The sequence below is a fragment of the Vanellus vanellus genome, assembly GCF_965231255.1.
Source record: "Vanellus vanellus genome assembly, chromosome: 5".
In the NCBI taxonomy this organism is placed as follows: Eukaryota; Metazoa; Chordata; class Aves; order Charadriiformes; family Charadriidae; genus Vanellus; species Vanellus vanellus.
In genome coordinates this window covers 82,403,104-82,420,186 of record NC_138910.1, presented here as the reverse complement: position 1 = coordinate 82,420,186, position 17,083 = coordinate 82,403,104, and the positions used below count along the sequence as shown (strand labels likewise).

Genomic DNA, 17,083 nt, shown 5'->3' with positions numbered 1-17,083 from the left:
GAGGGCCAGCAGCCTGCAGAGGCGCCCGGAGGGCTGGAGGAGCTCAGTCCTTCACTGGGACTGCAGAATTGGTTCTCAGTCCGTTCTTGGGCTTCCCTGTTTTTTTCACATGAACTTCTCAGTGGGGCTGGTCATTCTCATCAGCCGTCCGGCCCGTGTTTGGGGGAGGCTGTCTCAGCCTGGTTTGGTTTTGCCCCGATGACACCTGTCGTGCTCTGCTTGGGACAGCATTTCTCCTGACCGGTGCCATCGTTAACAGTGCAGGACTAATTCACCGGAGAAAATCGTGTGTGCTGAAGAAAGCAAAAGGTGCAAAACGCTCCGCTGGGGTTGTCCAGTTGCAGGCTGAGTCTGGGCAAATCTCAACCGGTGGTGTGAGCGGCTCTGTCAGAAGCGTGGAGATCCCCGGGATGGGCTCCTGCTGCGCCGTGTCTGCGCTTGCTGTGCTCGTTGTGACAGGAGACGCTGCTGATCCGGAGGGAGGATGGCTGTGAGCAGTGTTTGTCACCCTCCCCCGAGCTCTGCGTCTTGACGGACTGTCAGTTCCCGGTTGTCAGCCCTTGCGCAGGCAGTACGCGGCGAAGAATGGGGACTGCAGCCTCAGGCCTATAATCGGGTCTACGTAAAATATGTGCACCACAGCTAGCAAAGCACGTGGCGTTTCAGCAGGTCGAAGAAAGGGCTGCCCGCACCTCTGCGTGAGGCAGCCAGGGCATGTCCTGGAGCAGAGAGCTGCCTGCCTTCTCCGCAGAGCCGAGACCTCAGAACCACTCGAGCAGGCTGCGCACTGTTGCCCAGAGACCCGTGTCAGGATCCTGGCTCCCAGGAGGAACCTTATAAATGCTCTCCCGGGACCTTCCCTGCTCAACTTCCATGCTCCCTCGCAGAGCGGATCTTAGAGCTTCACCCAGGTGAAGTGTGGCAGCGGGGAGCGAAGCCACCGCTGCCCTTCGGGACCTGTGGTACAGGCAAAAAGGCGTTTGTGCTGAGCCAGTGCCTTTTGCACTGCAGGCTGAAATGGTCTTTTAATTTTTTTTCTCACATTTCTGCTCAGAGCTGTGTGGGTGCAGGGTACTGATGGGGTAGGAAGGATGGGTGTAAGCAGAAAGTAGGAGGAACCACAGGAGGAAGAAGAAGAAAAAATAAAAACAAAAGTGGAAAAAAAAAAAAAAGAAGAAACACAACACATACAAGAGTGAGTAGAAAGAATCAAGAGCGTAGAAAAAAACGAACCTCATAGGAAAAGGTGAGAGAGCACAGGGTGCGCACTGGCAAGAGAGAGGCAGGGATTTGGGAAGAGAAGGGTGCGAGGCTGTCATAGGGAAGACTGTTAAGTCACTGCAAGCCAGTGGGACCAACACCTCTCCCACTCCTGGACCTTTTGGTGCCCTGGCTGAAGCAGCAGGCAGATTAAGTCCCGTACACACAGCTACATGTTTAAAAAAAAAAAAATCAGTCTCATAAGAGTTGATAGCCCTTTTTCTTAGCAAATGGCTGGAGGGAACATCCTGCCACATGCAAGGACGCGTGATCTCAATACACGGTGCCCAGAAGTGACAGTGATCCATAGAAGACCTGTTCGAACGCTTTGAGGAGACACAGTCTTTCTGTGGGTTAAGCAGGCAATTTGGATGAGACCAGTGGCCAGGTCCGTCAGTCTTATTGTGCTTATTTTTATGCAACCAGTTTTCTTCAAGCAGAGCTCCTAGTAGCTAACTTTGGACGTGCCCGACAGATCAGCCCAGAGGCACATCTCTGACAGCGGTTTGTGTCTCCCCGGGGCCAGAGAAGATGCTGTTCATGAACACGAGAGGCTCTGTTTTCTGAATTTCACTCATTTCACAGCTCTCCCCGCTGTTAGAAACAAACGCCTGCCCAGTCCTTTTGTCTCCGTTTATGGATCTGATGCCCACGAGTTTGTCTAGTGTGTTTTTGAACGTGCTGGTAGTGCCAGCCCCTCGGGCTCCTGCCGCAGCGGGCTCACTGCCTCTCTCCTGTCCATTCTCTATTAAGCCCAGTATTTTGGGTACCTTCATGGCATGCTCTACTGCAGAGTGGCCCAAAGTCAGACGGTTCCTTGCTGTGGGAGCATTAGCTTTTTACTTGTGGCTCCTTCTTTTTATTTTCAGAGAAATTGAAATGAGGTGTTGCTTGAAAGTCAAGATATCATACTGTGTAGCACCTCTTTGCGCTGTGAGTCACGATTTAGCCAGAAACATGTGGAGTGGTGTGTTGTGGTGATTGGTTTCAGTCTGTATTTTTGTAATAGAAGGCCAAGTCGGGATTCAGATCTTTTTTTCTCGCTGGCTGAAACCCTCCTCTACTCTCAGACAAAATGCTTTGTCTCAATGAAATGCCATAGGCTGATCCTGGGAAGATCATTGGTGAAGGTATCCAAAAGTGTCCGTGCTCTCACTGGCCCTTGACGTAGGACTTGTCTGTAGACATTCAGAAACTGAAACTTGGAACGAGTGTCTCCGCAGCACTTCCACCGCGTAGATGAAGCCAGCCAGTCTACTGCTTCATGTCCCGTACAGTAATACCATTGAGAAATGCCGCGAGTGTCTCCTTTAGGATCTGAAGGTTATGCTTGACATAAGTATGGCATACAAGCAGTTGTCGGAGTTCCTCCCTTTCGATCAAAGGCTGGATTGTTCCGAGCTGCGGAGGAGCAGTCTGAAACACCTGACCACTGGCACCATCCAGGCAGCAACAGGAATTAATGGAGTCTCAGGCACACAACCCAAACGAAAGCGGGCAGCTGGATCAGAGATGTGCCTGAGTGTCTGTGGTTCCGGAGGGACGCAGTACGCTGGCAGTAGAGGCCGTTCGGCAGTAAAACCAAGTGTGAGATTTCACTTTATTCTGTCAGTCCATACCAATGGCGAAGTGGCAAGCTCGTCGTGTAAAAGACTAAGCCAATAACTGCAACAGAAAAGGAAAGATACAGAAAACTGATGGAAGTTGAAGGGAGGAGCCTGGGTTGCTGGAGGGAAGAGCTCTCGGAGGCGATGCTGAGGGGGTTGGGCGGCGTACACAGCTGGAATACTGCGCATAAAGAAGTTGTTTAGTATTACTAACTTGGAAGCCATTCATGTAGTCATTCAGCAAGTCATAAAGCAAAACCAGAACGGATAGCACAATCTTAACAATAATGTCAAACATACGACTTGAATGTGAAGCATCTCAGTCATTGCAGTTACAGAGCAGAAAATACTTCCCCGCTTATTTATAGATAAGCGAGGCCTTCAGTCACTTATGGTAGTTTGGGGAACTGAGGAATCATAAGAACCGTAGTTGGGAGCTTAACACAGAACTATTTTTTTAAGTATTCATAGAACAATAATAACTTTATGTCTATAAAACACTGTTGTTGCTCGTATGTTGAACCCCCTCAGACTGCCTGACAAAAGCGGTCTCACTGTTGTGTGGAAATGTTGTGGGAGATTGCCGCTCCAAGTTTCAGCAGATGCTCCTGCATGATTTTTCCTTTGCATTTTTAATGGTTGTCCATTTGGTTTTAATCTACTTCAAAGAACTCTTGCTGGTGAAGCTTTACATGGCTCCAGTCGGGTCTGCCCTAATATTTCAAATTTTAGACCAAGCTGAGCTGGCTGGATGACTTCTACTCCCCTTTTGCTCTTTAATGGTTTCTCTTTCTTGCTTCTTCTTTTGTAACTTTGTGATAGTTTTTGCGGATTGCCAACCAGTCCAGGAGGAAATAGCAACGGCAATTGGAAACGATCACCGTGTGAGTTCTGAACCTGAACCTGATGATTCCCGTGCAGCAGAGGAAGAAGAGAACATAACAAGTACAGAGCGTGATGCCAGTGAAGGTGAGGCTGGCTGTCAAACAGGGACATGGATTAAATCTTATTCATCTGAAGTCTTTTTGTAGAAGTGTTTGCTCTTTCCTTTCTAGGCTATCAACCCCCCCTTGTGCTTTTCTTTCCTAATTTGTATAAAATCGGGTGATGACTAGCTGGCTTCTGTAGTCATGTATGATTAATGCTTTTTTGGCAGTTATAGTGGTCCTAGGTAAAGAATCCAGGCCGTGAAAGGTCTGGCTGCCAGTCAAGACGATAGCTGTGGGAAGTGGGAAGCTCCTGAGTTCTAGCGCGGCGCCTCCTTGGGAAGTGTGTAGTCAGGACAGGCAGGATGGGACCGGCAGACGAGGAGTGAAGCTGAACTGCAGACTCCATCTCCGTGCTGTACCCGGTTTGTCTCCCAAACTCACCTCCCTGTTAGCCGTTGGCATTATTGGCAGTGAGGACACTTCAGCTTGGTCTCGGTTCCCTCCAAGAACGTTTCTGGTCCTTGCAGCCCTGGCAGTTTATTGCTGGGGACTTGGTGTGCCGGAGAGAAGAGCCTTGCGTGTTGCAGAGGGGGTACTCACGCCAGCCACCTGCCGCGACAATGAGCCCGGTGACAGTAACCATTAAGATTCTGCGGCACAGCAGCAATGAGGCTGAAAAGAGAAGAAAACCATAGGTTAAACCTGGCTTCAGTCTGCACCGGTGCTCTTCCATTTACTTCTTCCATCCTCTGAGAGTCTAACAGCTGGCAGGAACAGGTCAGATAATGTTTTTAAATTGCTACTTGTGCACGGTCTTTGGCACATTAATCCAGGGTGTTCTAAGTTTTTTTCTGGTCAGCCGGGAGCCTTTGGATCTTCTTCCTCTCTGTAGTCTAAGAACTTAGTCTCTTAACGTTTGTTGTCTTCTTCCATCCAGAAGGTGTATACAGGAGGCTGGAGGTTCCTTCCCATCTCTGGTCTGTCAGTAATGGTCTCTTCCTCAGTAAATCTTTCTCGGATGAGCTTGTGTCTGCCTTGGTCTCATCAGCTGATGGGAAACAACTGTCTGTAACATTTAATTTCAAAGTCCAGTAGTCTTCACGTGGTGGTCCTCACGAGGATCCGTGTTTGTGATGCGCAGGCCAGGGCAGAGACCAGGTAGTTCCGGGGCAGTCTGACTTGTGTGTCAGTTGTCCTTGTTTGCTTCCCAGGCAGGTGGTCTTTGGAAAGCCTCAGTCTCCCGGCTGTTGACTTCTCAGGGTCACACAGTGCCTCATTTTGAATACTTTAATGCTGAAACAACTTCACGGTTGCCGTTATCGCTCCTGCCCAATGCGGGACCTCACTTGACAGAAGGGAATGCTTTGTAAGCAGCAGCCACAGTAAATTAACTCCTCTCTCTGCTAATGAAGCAGGTGAACATGTAGACTGTACCGTGCACAACACGGCATTTGGTTTCTTTTAGACAAAGTGAAAAAAGCATCTATTTTACAGGGAATGGCAAAATCCATTACATCAGACTCAGTCCAATATTCGCAGCTGGACAGTTCAGGCACTGTGCTTTTGTGGAGACAGTAACGTTTAACTCTGAGTTGGGATGACGGTTCGGGATGTTTTATTTCATTTTGTACCACCACTTCCATTGGATATTTTTAAAATGGTTACGTGGTACTGATTTTGATAGCGGGCCCGAGCCCTGCCCGATCCAGGAGGCAGGATTTTCAGTGCGAGTGCTGTAAAGATATGATAGTGATTGGTAACTGATTAATATACATATATGTATAAGTGAAGAAAAATTTTAAAGTATAAGGGACAGCAGGCTAGCAGTAACCAAAAGCAACAAACCTGATGCACCTATTTCTGAATTTTTTAATGTTGCTGTCGAGCTTACAGCTATTTGATACACACACCCGAGCTCGCTGCGAGGCAGGCAGGGAGAGCAGGCAGGGCAGGCAGAACTCTCGGAGTTGAAAGCTGGTCACGCATCAACAATTTCGCTTAAATGAGTTATGCCATATGCCAGAACGGCAGCACTGGAAGTGTAGTCAGGGCACAGGTGCAGCACGGCAGGTTTTCTTCTCATCACCATGCCCATGTCCCATTGCTTGGGAGAGATAGCATCTTTAATAATAAACCTGTAAAACAGCCCTAACATTAACACAGTTCTCAATAAAACTAATGTTTTGATTATTTCTTAATAGCACCAGATGGACCTTTCTTGGCAGAAGGAGCACAAGCACTTGACACGGAGAAGGCGGCGGAAGAAGTGGTAGGGGAAGGGCCGATGGCAGGGGAGAGACGAGCCCTGGGGGAGGACGACCTTGCTGCGGAGGGAGGAGATACTGGCGCTGAAGAGGCAGGAGAAGAAGTGGCATGGGCAGGAGATTTGCTGCCTAAGGAAGACACAGCAGCTGTGCTGCGGGCAGAGGGACAGCTTGCGGTGGAGGGAGCTGCACCTGAGGAGAGCGCCGTGGCAGAAGAAGATCCCAAAGGAAAGGGGACAGGGAAGGGAACGGAGCCAGGCACAGAGGTGGCACCTGGGGAGCAGGAGGGGGGGATGGAGGGGAGGGAGAGCGAGGCAGCACTGGGAGAGGAGCCGGCAGGGGCACGGCGAGGCGGGGAGGAGGACGGAGCAGGGTCCAAGGAGGTGGCTGTGGAGGTCCCTGGGGGAGAGGAGGTGGCTGCGGAGGTCCCTGGGGGAGAGGAGGCTGTGGAGCAGACCTCCGAGGCAGAGGAGGCTGTGGGAGCCACAGGGCTGGCGGTGAAGGAGGTGGTGTGCGAGGCGGTGGCTGAGGCAGAGGAGGCTGTGGAGGAAGGAGGTTTCGCAGGGAATGGTGTTGTGGCAGGTGCCGTGTCGGAGGGAGAGGAGGCTGTGGAGGACACCCGCTTGGCAGAAGAAGGGGTTGCCAGGGCAGTTGGCCCTGGAGGAAGAGAGCCTGTGGAAGAGGCCATTTCTGAAGGGGAGGAGGCTGTGGGGAAGCCCGGGGCTCCCCCGGAAACATTAGGGGATATGACCGTTTGCACAGGAGAAGCAATGCTTGGAGGAGAAGACTTTGTAAAGCCAAATGTGTGTTCCCAACTGCAAGTGTCAGGGGAAGGGGGGACGGAGATGGGGAAAGCTGCCATAGGAGCAGCAACTTCTGAGACTGGCGCGGCACCGGAGGTAGAAGGGAACTCTCTCCTGAGGGCTGGGGACGCGGCAGAGGCGGCTGCGGAGCCTGGCACGGGTCCCCTGCAGCAAGTAGCCCCTGGGTTAGAGGCACTGGTGGATGCTGGAGGGGATCCCATAAGCAAAGGGTCTTCTCAGTTGGAGACCACAAAAGCGGAGGAGGAGGAGGGCTCAGCAGAAGTGCTTTTGAGTGGAAACCCATCTCTAGTCAGCAAAGCAGAGGCAGAGTGTGCAACGGAAGCAAAACCTGCAGGAGGGGTGATGGCGGTGTCTGCGGGGACAGGCAGAGCGGGGTCAGGAGGTGGAGAGGAGGTCGTGGGTGGAGCAGCAGGTCCGCGGGAGCTGGCGGCGGGGATGGAGGGGCTGCTGGCGTGGGCTAAAGAGAGGGGGAAGGAGAGGGCTCCTGGTGATGCCTGGGGTGAAGCAGCGCTGCCTGCCCCGGTGCTGTGTGTGCACCGGGCAGGCGAGGCAGGGGTGGTGGCCATTGCGGTGGTGGGTGGCCACGCTGGGCCAGGGGCCATGGCTGAGGGGGAGGCGGCGCTGGCTGGGGATGGCAGGGCATCCCCACGGCATGGAGAACCGTGTGGAGCGATGTCCCTCGGGGAGCAGCTGATTGCAGACCTCCCCCCGAGCACCCCTGCGCTGGGGCACAGGGCAGCGGAGCCGAGCGGGAGAGGGTCCACAGGAGACGAGGGGCTGTGCCCGCGCACACAGCCGCAGCTGGCAGCGTCCGGCACGGGGACAACTGGGGACAAGGACGGGCCACAGGAGGGGACAGAGCAGGCGGCAGTGAAGGCTGAGGGGGGACAGCCAGGCCTCTGCGAAAACACCGGGGAGAGAGAGGTAGCGGGTGTCTCGGAGGGTGCACGGGGTGTTCCCGGGTTCAGGGAGCAGAGGAAGGACAGTCCTGCTGGAGGGAGCCCCGATGCCCCGGGACCCGCCGACGCGGGTGAGAGGAGCCGCAGTCCCCGTGGGGTGAGTCCTGTGCGCGTCGGCCGCTGCCCCTGCGCCCCCTCGGCTCCCCAGAGGGGTCCCTCCCAGGAGCAGAGGGTGCACCACTTTGTCCCGTTTCTTATACTTTCCTTAAGTATCTGCTGCTGGTAGCTGGGGTAAGGGGCGAGAAATCCTTCTGGGTGGCAGCTTCTGCCTTCTTTCCTGTTCCCAAAATCTCGTTGCAAATCTCTGCTGTGGTGCTGACGCTCGCAGCCCCGCGCTCCTCTCGCCCCTCGCACCACACAGAGCAGCTCCCAACACCCCACGTGCCGCCCCTCTGCCCGGCACTGGGGGAGCGGGTGACGCTCCGGGTCGATGGCAGCACTCTGCTTCTCTGGTGACTCTGGTGTCTGCTTGTGGGAAACCTGTTACAGCGGTATCTCAGTAGATAAAGGTTTAGCACATTTTCTGTAAAGCGAACATTTTTCTCGTTGTTTCCTAGGATGTTGCAAACCCAGATGCAGTTGTCGTGCCCTCGGTGCAGCCCCAGGATGGGGAAGAAACTCTCCTCTGAGCATTTTCTGCAACTCCTTCAGTGCTGTGTCCCGCAACATTTACACAAATCGCTGTAGGTTTGTGCCGGTTGGGATGCTCACTCCTCCTTTGTTTTACTCCACGGCTACCCCAACCGTCTGCCATGGTTTACTGGAGCAGCTTCTCAGCGTGCAGCAGACAACTGAAATAGCCCATATATGCCACCCAGGAAACAGCACTTCTTCGGAATTGTGAAGATGATAATTGCAAGGATTGTTCCACAGCTGTCATGCTTGTTCTTCCCAAAACACGTAAAAATATTGGACTGGCTGAACCTCCCCTCCTACCCTCGGCATCCTGCGCTTCTGCGGGCGGAGGGGGGGGCGGGCTGCGGGTGGGTGTGCTGTACGTGTTCCTGCGGACAACAAGTGTGTCTGTACCGCGTGCCCGTGTTTGAGTGTGTCTGTGTCTGCGTCCTGACTGTGTTTTTCTGCGCGTCGTTTGCCTTTCTGAACTGCAGACTTTTCACTGCGTGTCGCAGCAGTGTCTTCGTTGCTGTGCGTTGCTCGCGCACAGTAGTGCTTTGGTCCTGATGAGGGCATCGGGGGGTGCCCGGCGGAGCCGCGGCTGACGGGGGAACGGTGGCCTGGCACGGGGGTTTTAGCGCCGGGGCTGCCTCCGCCCCCCGGAAAGGGCTGTTCTGCCCTGACGCCAGGGGAGTGCAACTGGGCTGTCAGGGAAACGGAGCTAAAACGAGCGGGAGTTGAGTGGATTGTTACTGTAAGTCACTTACAGTCAATATACATGGGATAGGAAATTTAAACGTGACCAAGTAATTCGAGTTTGTTCCCTCCTGTAGCAAAGACGGCTGCGTTTGTATTTCCAGCCTGGAGACCGGGAAGTGCTTGAAAGGGAAAAGTAGACAAAAAAGACGAACAACAGCTTTACGGTCCTCAGCAGTTTAAATGAAAGCATTGCATCAGGTGATCCTGAGTGCTGCAGTGCAAATGTTTATTCTGTGCAAGATATGCAATATTTGCTTAAGAGCACATATTTGACTTTTGACCACTCAGCAATGGTCTTTTCCTTTTAACCAGGGAATGTCCACAAAATCAGGAGCAGCTGATTCACTGGACCAAGACACTTTCACTTTCATTGTTGCTCAACATAAAAAAAGTGCAGTAAACAGATAATCAGTGTTTACATACAATACAGTTGAATACACCCGGTATGTGAAGTGTTCAGAATTTAAATTCCTGCTAACGACCTTCTCCAGAGGTTTGTTTTTTCTGCATATATACGCACGCCTGCACGGTTACTTGGGTCTATAAAAAAACATGTAAAAGTCTGTGTAGTTCCTTAAACCTTTGCAAATGATTTCATTGCAAGAATAACACCCGCCAGCCGAGCAGGGGCTAGGCTCGGCGTCGCTCTCTGCTTTCGAACTGAAGGACTCGCGTTGGGTTATTTGTGCCGCTAAAACCGCATGATGCGGATACCTGTGCAAAGCAAATGCCTGTGGCGTGGGGGCACGGCTGTACCTTTCCAAACTCACGCTCGTGCATGTGGGCAGCAGTTCAGGTGCTGTAGGTGAGCACAGGCAGAGGGAGGCGGGCAGGGGTTTGCCTTGGCAGGGGGTCCCTGGCAGCGCCGGGATTAACGCCACGGCTGTGCTTGAGCAGGTCCTGGACCACTCCGGCTGCTTTGTCATTCAGCTGCGTTGGGAGCGCAGGGTGACAGCCAACAACCGGAGAGGTAAGCGGTGCGGTTCATTTGTCGCAGGCACGTGCCGGAGTGACCTGCAGAGCGTCTCAAAGCACTCCGAACAAACACTGGTGCTCTGCAAATGGCGCACCGGGAGTGGGGTCCCCACTCCGACGCGGGCTCTGGGTGGTGGTGCGGGAGCTGCAGCCTGGCAGGAGCCCCGGGCGGACCCCCTCTGCCTGGGGGACATGTCCCCTTCGGGCTGCCACCCTGCCCCAGCGCCTCCTTTCAATGCCCAAAGCGCGACGGGAGTGCAGCGCGGAGGCGGAGGGCTGAGCCCCGGGCAGCGCCGCGACTGGGACAGGCAGTGCCGGGGCTGGCAGCCCTCTCTCAGGCAGCTTCTCTTGGAGCAGCCTCTCGCCAGCCGCTGGCCTCCGCTCCAGCCCTGCAGCCAGGAGGAGGGTCCTTCCCTGTGCGTGGAAGCTTCCTTTAGTGAGACCCGGCATTCAGAGCATGCTGCGGATGGTTAAGTGGCCGTGTGAGTTTGCAGCAGCAGCCGCTGACTCAACCGGGTCCACTTCAGCCTTTTAGAGGAGGTGGCGAGAGCTGGTAACCGCGAGGCCGCTGACCTCCCGAGGCGCTCCGGCGCTGCAGGAGACCCGCGGCACCGGGGGAGTCCCAGACGAACAGTGCAGTAGTGATTGCAAGGAACTGGAAAGCTGACAATTCAGTATTTAAAATAGTTAAAATAGTTATAAATGGCACTTGTGCCTATGATTTTAACAATTAGGGAAATGAATCCTTTGGTTAGGAACATGCTGACTCATACAGGGTCTTCTATTGCTCTAAAAACCCCTCACTCCAAATACTCTGCTTTTATATACTGATAGAAAAAAAAAAAATCCAATTTCCCAAGAACACTGTGTAATTTCTGAGCTCCTACCATATTGATGAGGTCATCTGTTTTCTCTTACGTGTGTTTGAGAGCCACATCTACAGGATAGATACAGGTGAGGTTTATCTGCGGTGTGGAGAGAGCCCTCCCCCCCTGGGCAGCGCTCCCCGCGAGGAACCGCAGGGTTCCCCCGCTCACCTCGTCCCTCTCCGGCTGTGCGCACTGGCCGTGCCACGGCAGCGCCAGACTCCTGCCTGGGGTGCTGCGTGCCTGTTCACCGCTCTGGGGCCTTCAAGGCAACTCACCTCCAAAATGGTCAGAGGACTTTGAACCAGGTATGGAATTGAGCTGAATTTGCCAATTTTGGCTTCAGAGAACTCTTTGACTCCACTCCCTCCCCCCCCCCCCCCCCCCGGTGTGGCTGTCATAGCGGTACCATTTGTGTAGTTTCGAACCATGGGGATGGCTGCAGCCATGAAAAAATGTAGGTGGCACTTATGGAAAAAGAAGATGTGCACCAAAAAAAAAGAGAGACTAATTATTAAACAACATATGTGAGAAAAGCAAACTATCTAAGAGTGTTGCCACTGGCAAGACTCATTTTTGGCTCATCACAAAGGCGTTTTTAACTCCCTGAGCTGTCAGGCATTCTCGGTAGCTTGTCACTGGCTGCTGGTGGCTGTGCCTCAGAGGTGCCGTCGCTGCCTCACACGGCTGAAATCATCCCGCGTGCCCTTGCGTGGGCTGAACAGATGCCTTTCACCAGCTGGAAGACACGGCAGCCGCGTGCGGCATGGGAAAGGCTGTTGGGAGCGCAGGTCCTGGCAGCGGGCGCCCCGCCAGCGGCACCGCGGGCAGGGCTGTGAGCTGGCAGCCGTCGCGGGGAGCGCCGCAGTGGGGAGCGCCGCATGGGCATCTCTTAAACAACCGCTCGCACTCCCGGTGGGTTTCCCTGCCGGGGAATTTTCTGCGGTGTTTTGTGGGCTCAGCCACATCGGTGAAGTGGGGCCGTCGCTGTGCCCGCCTGGCGGGGCTGTGCCAGCCCAGCCTGCCCCGTGGCGCCGCCCTGCCTTGGGCTCGCTGGAGCTGCCCGGGGCCGCCCCGCAGGGCTCCGCCTCCGGCCCCATGGGCTGCCCCGGGCCAGGTCCCGGCGGGCACAGGCCTGCCCCCCCCCGGGCTCGCGGCACCGCACTCGCTCCTGGTTGCGGTGCAAACCCTTGTTTGGTTTGAAACAAACCGGTGTCCATCTAGATCATCTGTTACTGGTGTGTTAAACAATTTGAAACGTTGCCACAGCTACCAGGCACCGGCTGGTCTTAAGATCAGGGTAAGAATCCTCGGAGTGCCTCAGTCTTTATGACCATTTCAGTGTGTTGGGCTTCTCTGGGAACAGCACTACCTGGTTCCATTCCCACAAACAACTTTAGAGCACGTGCTATTCAGTAATTTACATTTTTAAGAGTTTTCATTTGTATTAATAACGGATCACTCCTATGAAACACGCTTTCCCCCGAAGCCTGATGTTTCTTCTATGGGGACCAATTAACTAAGACATTGTTTTCTTCAAGGAGCCAGTAATTTTAATTATGAGTAAAATTATTTGCAAGCAGTTGGCCTTGTAAAGAACTTTCTCAACTATAAATGTTTTGCCTTTAAAAGCGTTCTGGTTTTTTTTTTTTGTTTTTTTTTTTTTTTTTTTGTTGTTTCTGCGTGGCCACTTCTGCCACGTCCTGGGGAAGCGCTCAGAGATCCCACCGAGGGAGTGCGCAGAGGTGTTAGCGCACATGAAATCTGCTCACCTTCCTCTGTCTTCTCTTCTCTCCTCCAGTTTAGCCTCTGGGTTCCAGGTACAGCTGCTGTATTAATGAAGAGTCACCGTATGATTTAAGTGATCTTTAGAAAGACAGTGCAGAGGTGTTTTTAAGAAGAAGTTCCTGTTGAAAAGGAAACAATGCTGGAACTGATTTTTCAGACATGACAGTGGACCCTTTCCACCCTGTTCGTGTCTCGTGCACTGGCCGGGGCAAAAACCGAGGAGTGAGCTCCGATCTCTCTCCACCCCTCCCTTCTCCAGCTTATTCCCTCCCTGTGCTTCAGTAGCTCTACCACATGAACCATCCGGGCAATTAGAGACTCGGGTAGGGAATTTTCATCAGTGTCCCAAATGCACCTTCTCCTGTCTGCTCTGCACGGCTCTCCTCAAAGCACACCTCGGGCCAGAGGCGCTTTTACTTCTGGAAACAATATGACGTATTTCCTCCAGCTGCAGAGAACTCTGGGTGTTTTGGTGCGGTTGACAACGTGGATGTTGGATTGTCATAGTGGAAGGACAACAGACTCTCCGAGCTCAGCGTGTGTTGGTGATGTCGCGTTTGAGCTGGAGGGTGTGAGCACCAGAGCCAGAACTGTTTGTTAGAATGAACTGGAATTTGCTCAGGGGACACCTCCTTTTGTTCCCCGGTGATTTATCCAAGTGGGCAGAATACTAATTTCACTGTGGTTTACACTCTTTCTCTGCTTTCAGGATCCCAAAATGGGAAATGATGGAGGAGGACGTTTTTAACCTGAACGCATTCTGGCTGTTTGCACTTTGCGGCGCAGCGCTGCGTGCCCCGGGCTGGGGTGCTGCCGCGTTCCTGTGTCTCCTGCCTCCTTGGCTAAGCCTGGTGGAGCCATAAACTCCACAAATTCTATAGCCATAAACTCCACAAATTCTATAGCCATAATGGGAAATACTCCTGCCAGACAAGGCATTTACAAAATAACAAAGTTAATCATCAGTTTGAAAAGTAACCAGGATGTTTGAGAAAGACTGAAGCTTCCTCCTGCTCCTTTTTATTAAATCTCTTCGCAATTTGACAGCATTGCCCCTGTTGGGACATTCACTTATTGCTAAAGCTTTGCAAAGACCGGGGGGGGGGGGCAGTTTGCTATGGATTTTTCTGGAGGTGTGTTCGGAGCAAACAGTCATCATCCCTGAAAGCCGTGGCAGTGCCCGGGGAAGAAGAGTGGCTGCCAACACCTCCCTTCCCGGCCTGAGCAGCGCTTAGTCCCCCGAAACGCTGGTCTGCGTTTCTGCATGCTGCACTCATGCTTTCTTTTTTTGCTGCCGTGATGCGTGGGTGGGAGTCGGGGTAATGACAACACTGTGTGAATGTCAGTGTCAGAGCTGCTGGAGCTCTGCCGCAAAGAGGAGCGTGCGCCAGAGAGGGTGGCGAAAGCGAGCGCGGCGCCCTGCGAGGCCCCTCGCCGCGGCGTACGGGTGTGTTTCTCGGCGTGCCGAGGAGGCAGCTCCGCATTAGCGTGCGGTGGGGGCGCAGAGCCTGCGCTGGACCCCAGAGCTGGTGCTGCTGTGGACGGCGCTCACCGAGCGGCCCCTCGCCCCGGTGGGATGGTTTCCCAGCTCTGCTGCTCACAGGGGTCGGGGGACTTCATGCAGCGTCCGACACGTCCTCCAGTGAGCTGCGGCCCTGACCTTTCTTCTACCACGTGTGGTGGCCCCACAGGCTGCTGGTGTAAACGAGAGTGGAATGGGACGCAAAACAGGGCAGGAATGACCCCGGGTGGTACCAGGGGCTGACAGCAGATCTGCAGCGCCTGACGTACAGCTTTATTTCCTTTTCTCCCCCATTGCATTTTCCAGAAAGTAAAACAAAACAAATGATAAAACACGTGTAAACGGTGATAAGTGAAATCTTCCCTGTTTTTATTGCTTCAGGATTGTGAAAGTAACGACGCGCACGGGAGATGTGAGTTGGCAGAGGCTACTGCCTGTGTACGGTCCGTGTGTGCCACACTGCATGACGCCGCATCGCGGACCCCGTCAGGGATCAGAGTTGTAAGAAACCAACATCCTGAAAAATATCCACAGAGCGACACGCGGCAACTGTGAGTGCGGATTTCTGCTCAGCCGGTAAAGCAGCTGTGGCTTTGAACCCAGTTAAGGAATAGTATTACAGCAGGGTCACTTGCAGCTAAATTTTGCTGATTTGAAAAAAGACCCCAGAAAATAACAGCATAAGGAACTCAGTAATTGCTTCTAGAAGAAGAGTTCGAGTTCTCCTGCCCCTCCTCCCTCCTTTTTTTTGTTTAATTCCCTGTGCTGGGATGCTGTTGCAAAGCCTGACCACGGCTCTCCTCTGGCTCAGCCCGCGCCAGATGGCACTCTGCCGCAGGTTTGCTTCAAGTCAGAAACGCGACTTTCACTGTGTGGAGATTGACATGTTTGGGACACAATTCTGCATATTTTCCTTCTGGTTTAAAGGTTGTTTTGGAATACCTGTGTTGCTTTCTGTAAGCAAATGTCTGAGCGAAAGCTTACACTCTTTGGGGAAATGGGTCACAAACCAACACAAGGAAGTGGATAAGACAACACAAATGTTTGGGAGAGTACAATGAAGACGGCCGCCCAAACATCTCTTTATTCTCAGCAAGCGGGAAAGCATCCAAAGACGGGGGCTCTGAAGGGCTGCAGCCGTGGGCTGCTGTCCTGGGGGGCTGCGCGAGCCCGTGGCGCAGAGAACGGGCCATGGGACATGTCTGGGATTGCGGAGAACTCGGAAGGGAAACCAGACCTGGTTCAGGAGGTGGGAGTAGCAGCAGCTTCGCCTCCACCGTGCTGGGGAGTGACCGGCTGCTCCTCCGCTCCAGGGGGACCGGGCGGGCGGCTCCCTGGCCGGGGGGGCTGCTACCCCACGCCTTAGCGCAGCCCAAGGTAACGCAACTTGCCTTGGAGCTCTGAAACTGTGACACGTGCAGTTTTACTTTCGTCTCTTCAGATTATTAATGCTCAGGATGAAAGTGCAGCATTCCTTGTGGGCTTTCACTTTGTTAAAGAACAGATGCACACCACCAAACCCCAACGCCTCAAGCAGGTCAGCAGGGAGAGATGCTGGCGCAGAGCTTATGACAGGGACATTTGCCATCAACAAATAAAGCTGTTCGGTTTAGGGACTCTGGTGTGACACGTGGTGCCAGGGAGCTACGCTGGTACGGTGAGACGCGTCGCTGCGGGTTGAGGACGAGTGTCTCCGCGGGTGGAAGGTCTGTGCCATCAGCTGCTTTCTTCAAAGCTGCCGCTGCTGCTGCAGGAGTGAAACCTCATGGTGCTCATGGGGTCCGACACGTAGCCTGCAAGATGCAGAGAGACGTTCATGTGTGGCACCGCATAGCAGCGCTTCGCCCCACCCTCCCCTGCGGGAACCGCGTCAGCACAGTAACGCGCGTATCGGTTTGAGATCGAGAGGCACAGAGCACGCTGACCCCTCTCTGCTGCCTCCAAACTGCCGTTCCCTGTCATCTGCTGAGGAAAAGCTTAAATGGGAAGTAAACAGATCCCCTCATTCATGCAGTGAATTGACAATAATCAAACACAGAGAAGCTTTGGTGACTGATACAAAACCACAAATGTCAATGTTTTAATAACACAGTGGAAGTTTGCCATTAAAAAAAAAGTATCGTTTTGCCCTTTCAACTAGAGCTTCAGAGAGCTCAAAATAAGCTTGCCGATCAGTGTTTTTAAAACATTTTAATTCTACACTACAAACCAGAAAACAACTGCTTTTGTCAGCACTGTATTTCCCATGAGCTGCTCCAACCGTGCCAAAGAAACAGAAAGAAAGTTGGGAAACTTTGATGGTTGTTGCAGGAGCGTCATGAGCTTGTCTGAGCGCTGCGGCAAGCGAGGAGAAGCCCAAGTCAAAGTTAAACTCTGTGTTTACGCCTGTCTTAAGTTTTAGAAGCCATACAAATTTCTTTGGGCATGGTACATCTGTCCCGTGTGACTTCACTGCTTTCAAGGTGCTGTTTAACCCGTAATTTGCGGAACTTCCCATGAAGTGTGGGGCCTTTGCTTTTGCTGAAGAAGTCAGAGCTGTGTTTATCTGTAGAATTTCTATTTTCAAATACACTCAATGAAGAAAATTGTTCACTGTCACAAAGGCTCTTGCAGGAATGGGAGGAGGGTGCTTTTGGGGCTTTTACTGAGAAAGGAAAACAGTGAATGTATTCTCTGTTGTTTACAGACTGCAAGCGCAAATGAGGATAATGGAAA

The 17,083-nt window shown here is 53.0% G+C and overlaps 2 protein-coding genes across 2 annotated transcripts in view; one reads left to right on the top strand and one right to left on the bottom strand.

The window, feature by feature from the left end:
• Positions 1 to 7,227, top strand: part of ERICH3 (glutamate rich 3) — a gene marked incomplete at both ends in the record, with an annotated part of 30,572 nt that extends 23,345 nt beyond the window's left edge. The window contains 4 exons of the mRNA XM_082484081.1: positions 3,690 to 3,836; positions 5,998 to 6,065; positions 6,474 to 6,851; positions 7,174 to 7,227. Coding sequence (XP_082340207.1) covers positions 3,690 to 3,836; positions 5,998 to 6,065; positions 6,474 to 6,851; positions 7,174 to 7,227 — 647 coding nt within the window. The remainder of the gene's footprint in view (positions 1 to 3,689; positions 3,837 to 5,997; positions 6,066 to 6,473; positions 6,852 to 7,173) is intronic.
• Positions 7,228 to 16,084: 8,857 nt separating this feature from the next.
• The window catches only part of LOC309672917 (serine/threonine-protein kinase TNNI3K), a gene marked incomplete at both ends in the record, with an annotated part of 92,388 nt that continues 91,389 nt past the window's right edge, over positions 16,085 to 17,083 (bottom strand). The window contains one exon of the mRNA XM_082484539.1: positions 16,085 to 16,161. Within this exon, the coding sequence (XP_082340665.1) occupies positions 16,085 to 16,161 (77 nt within the window). The remainder of the gene's footprint in view (positions 16,162 to 17,083) is intronic.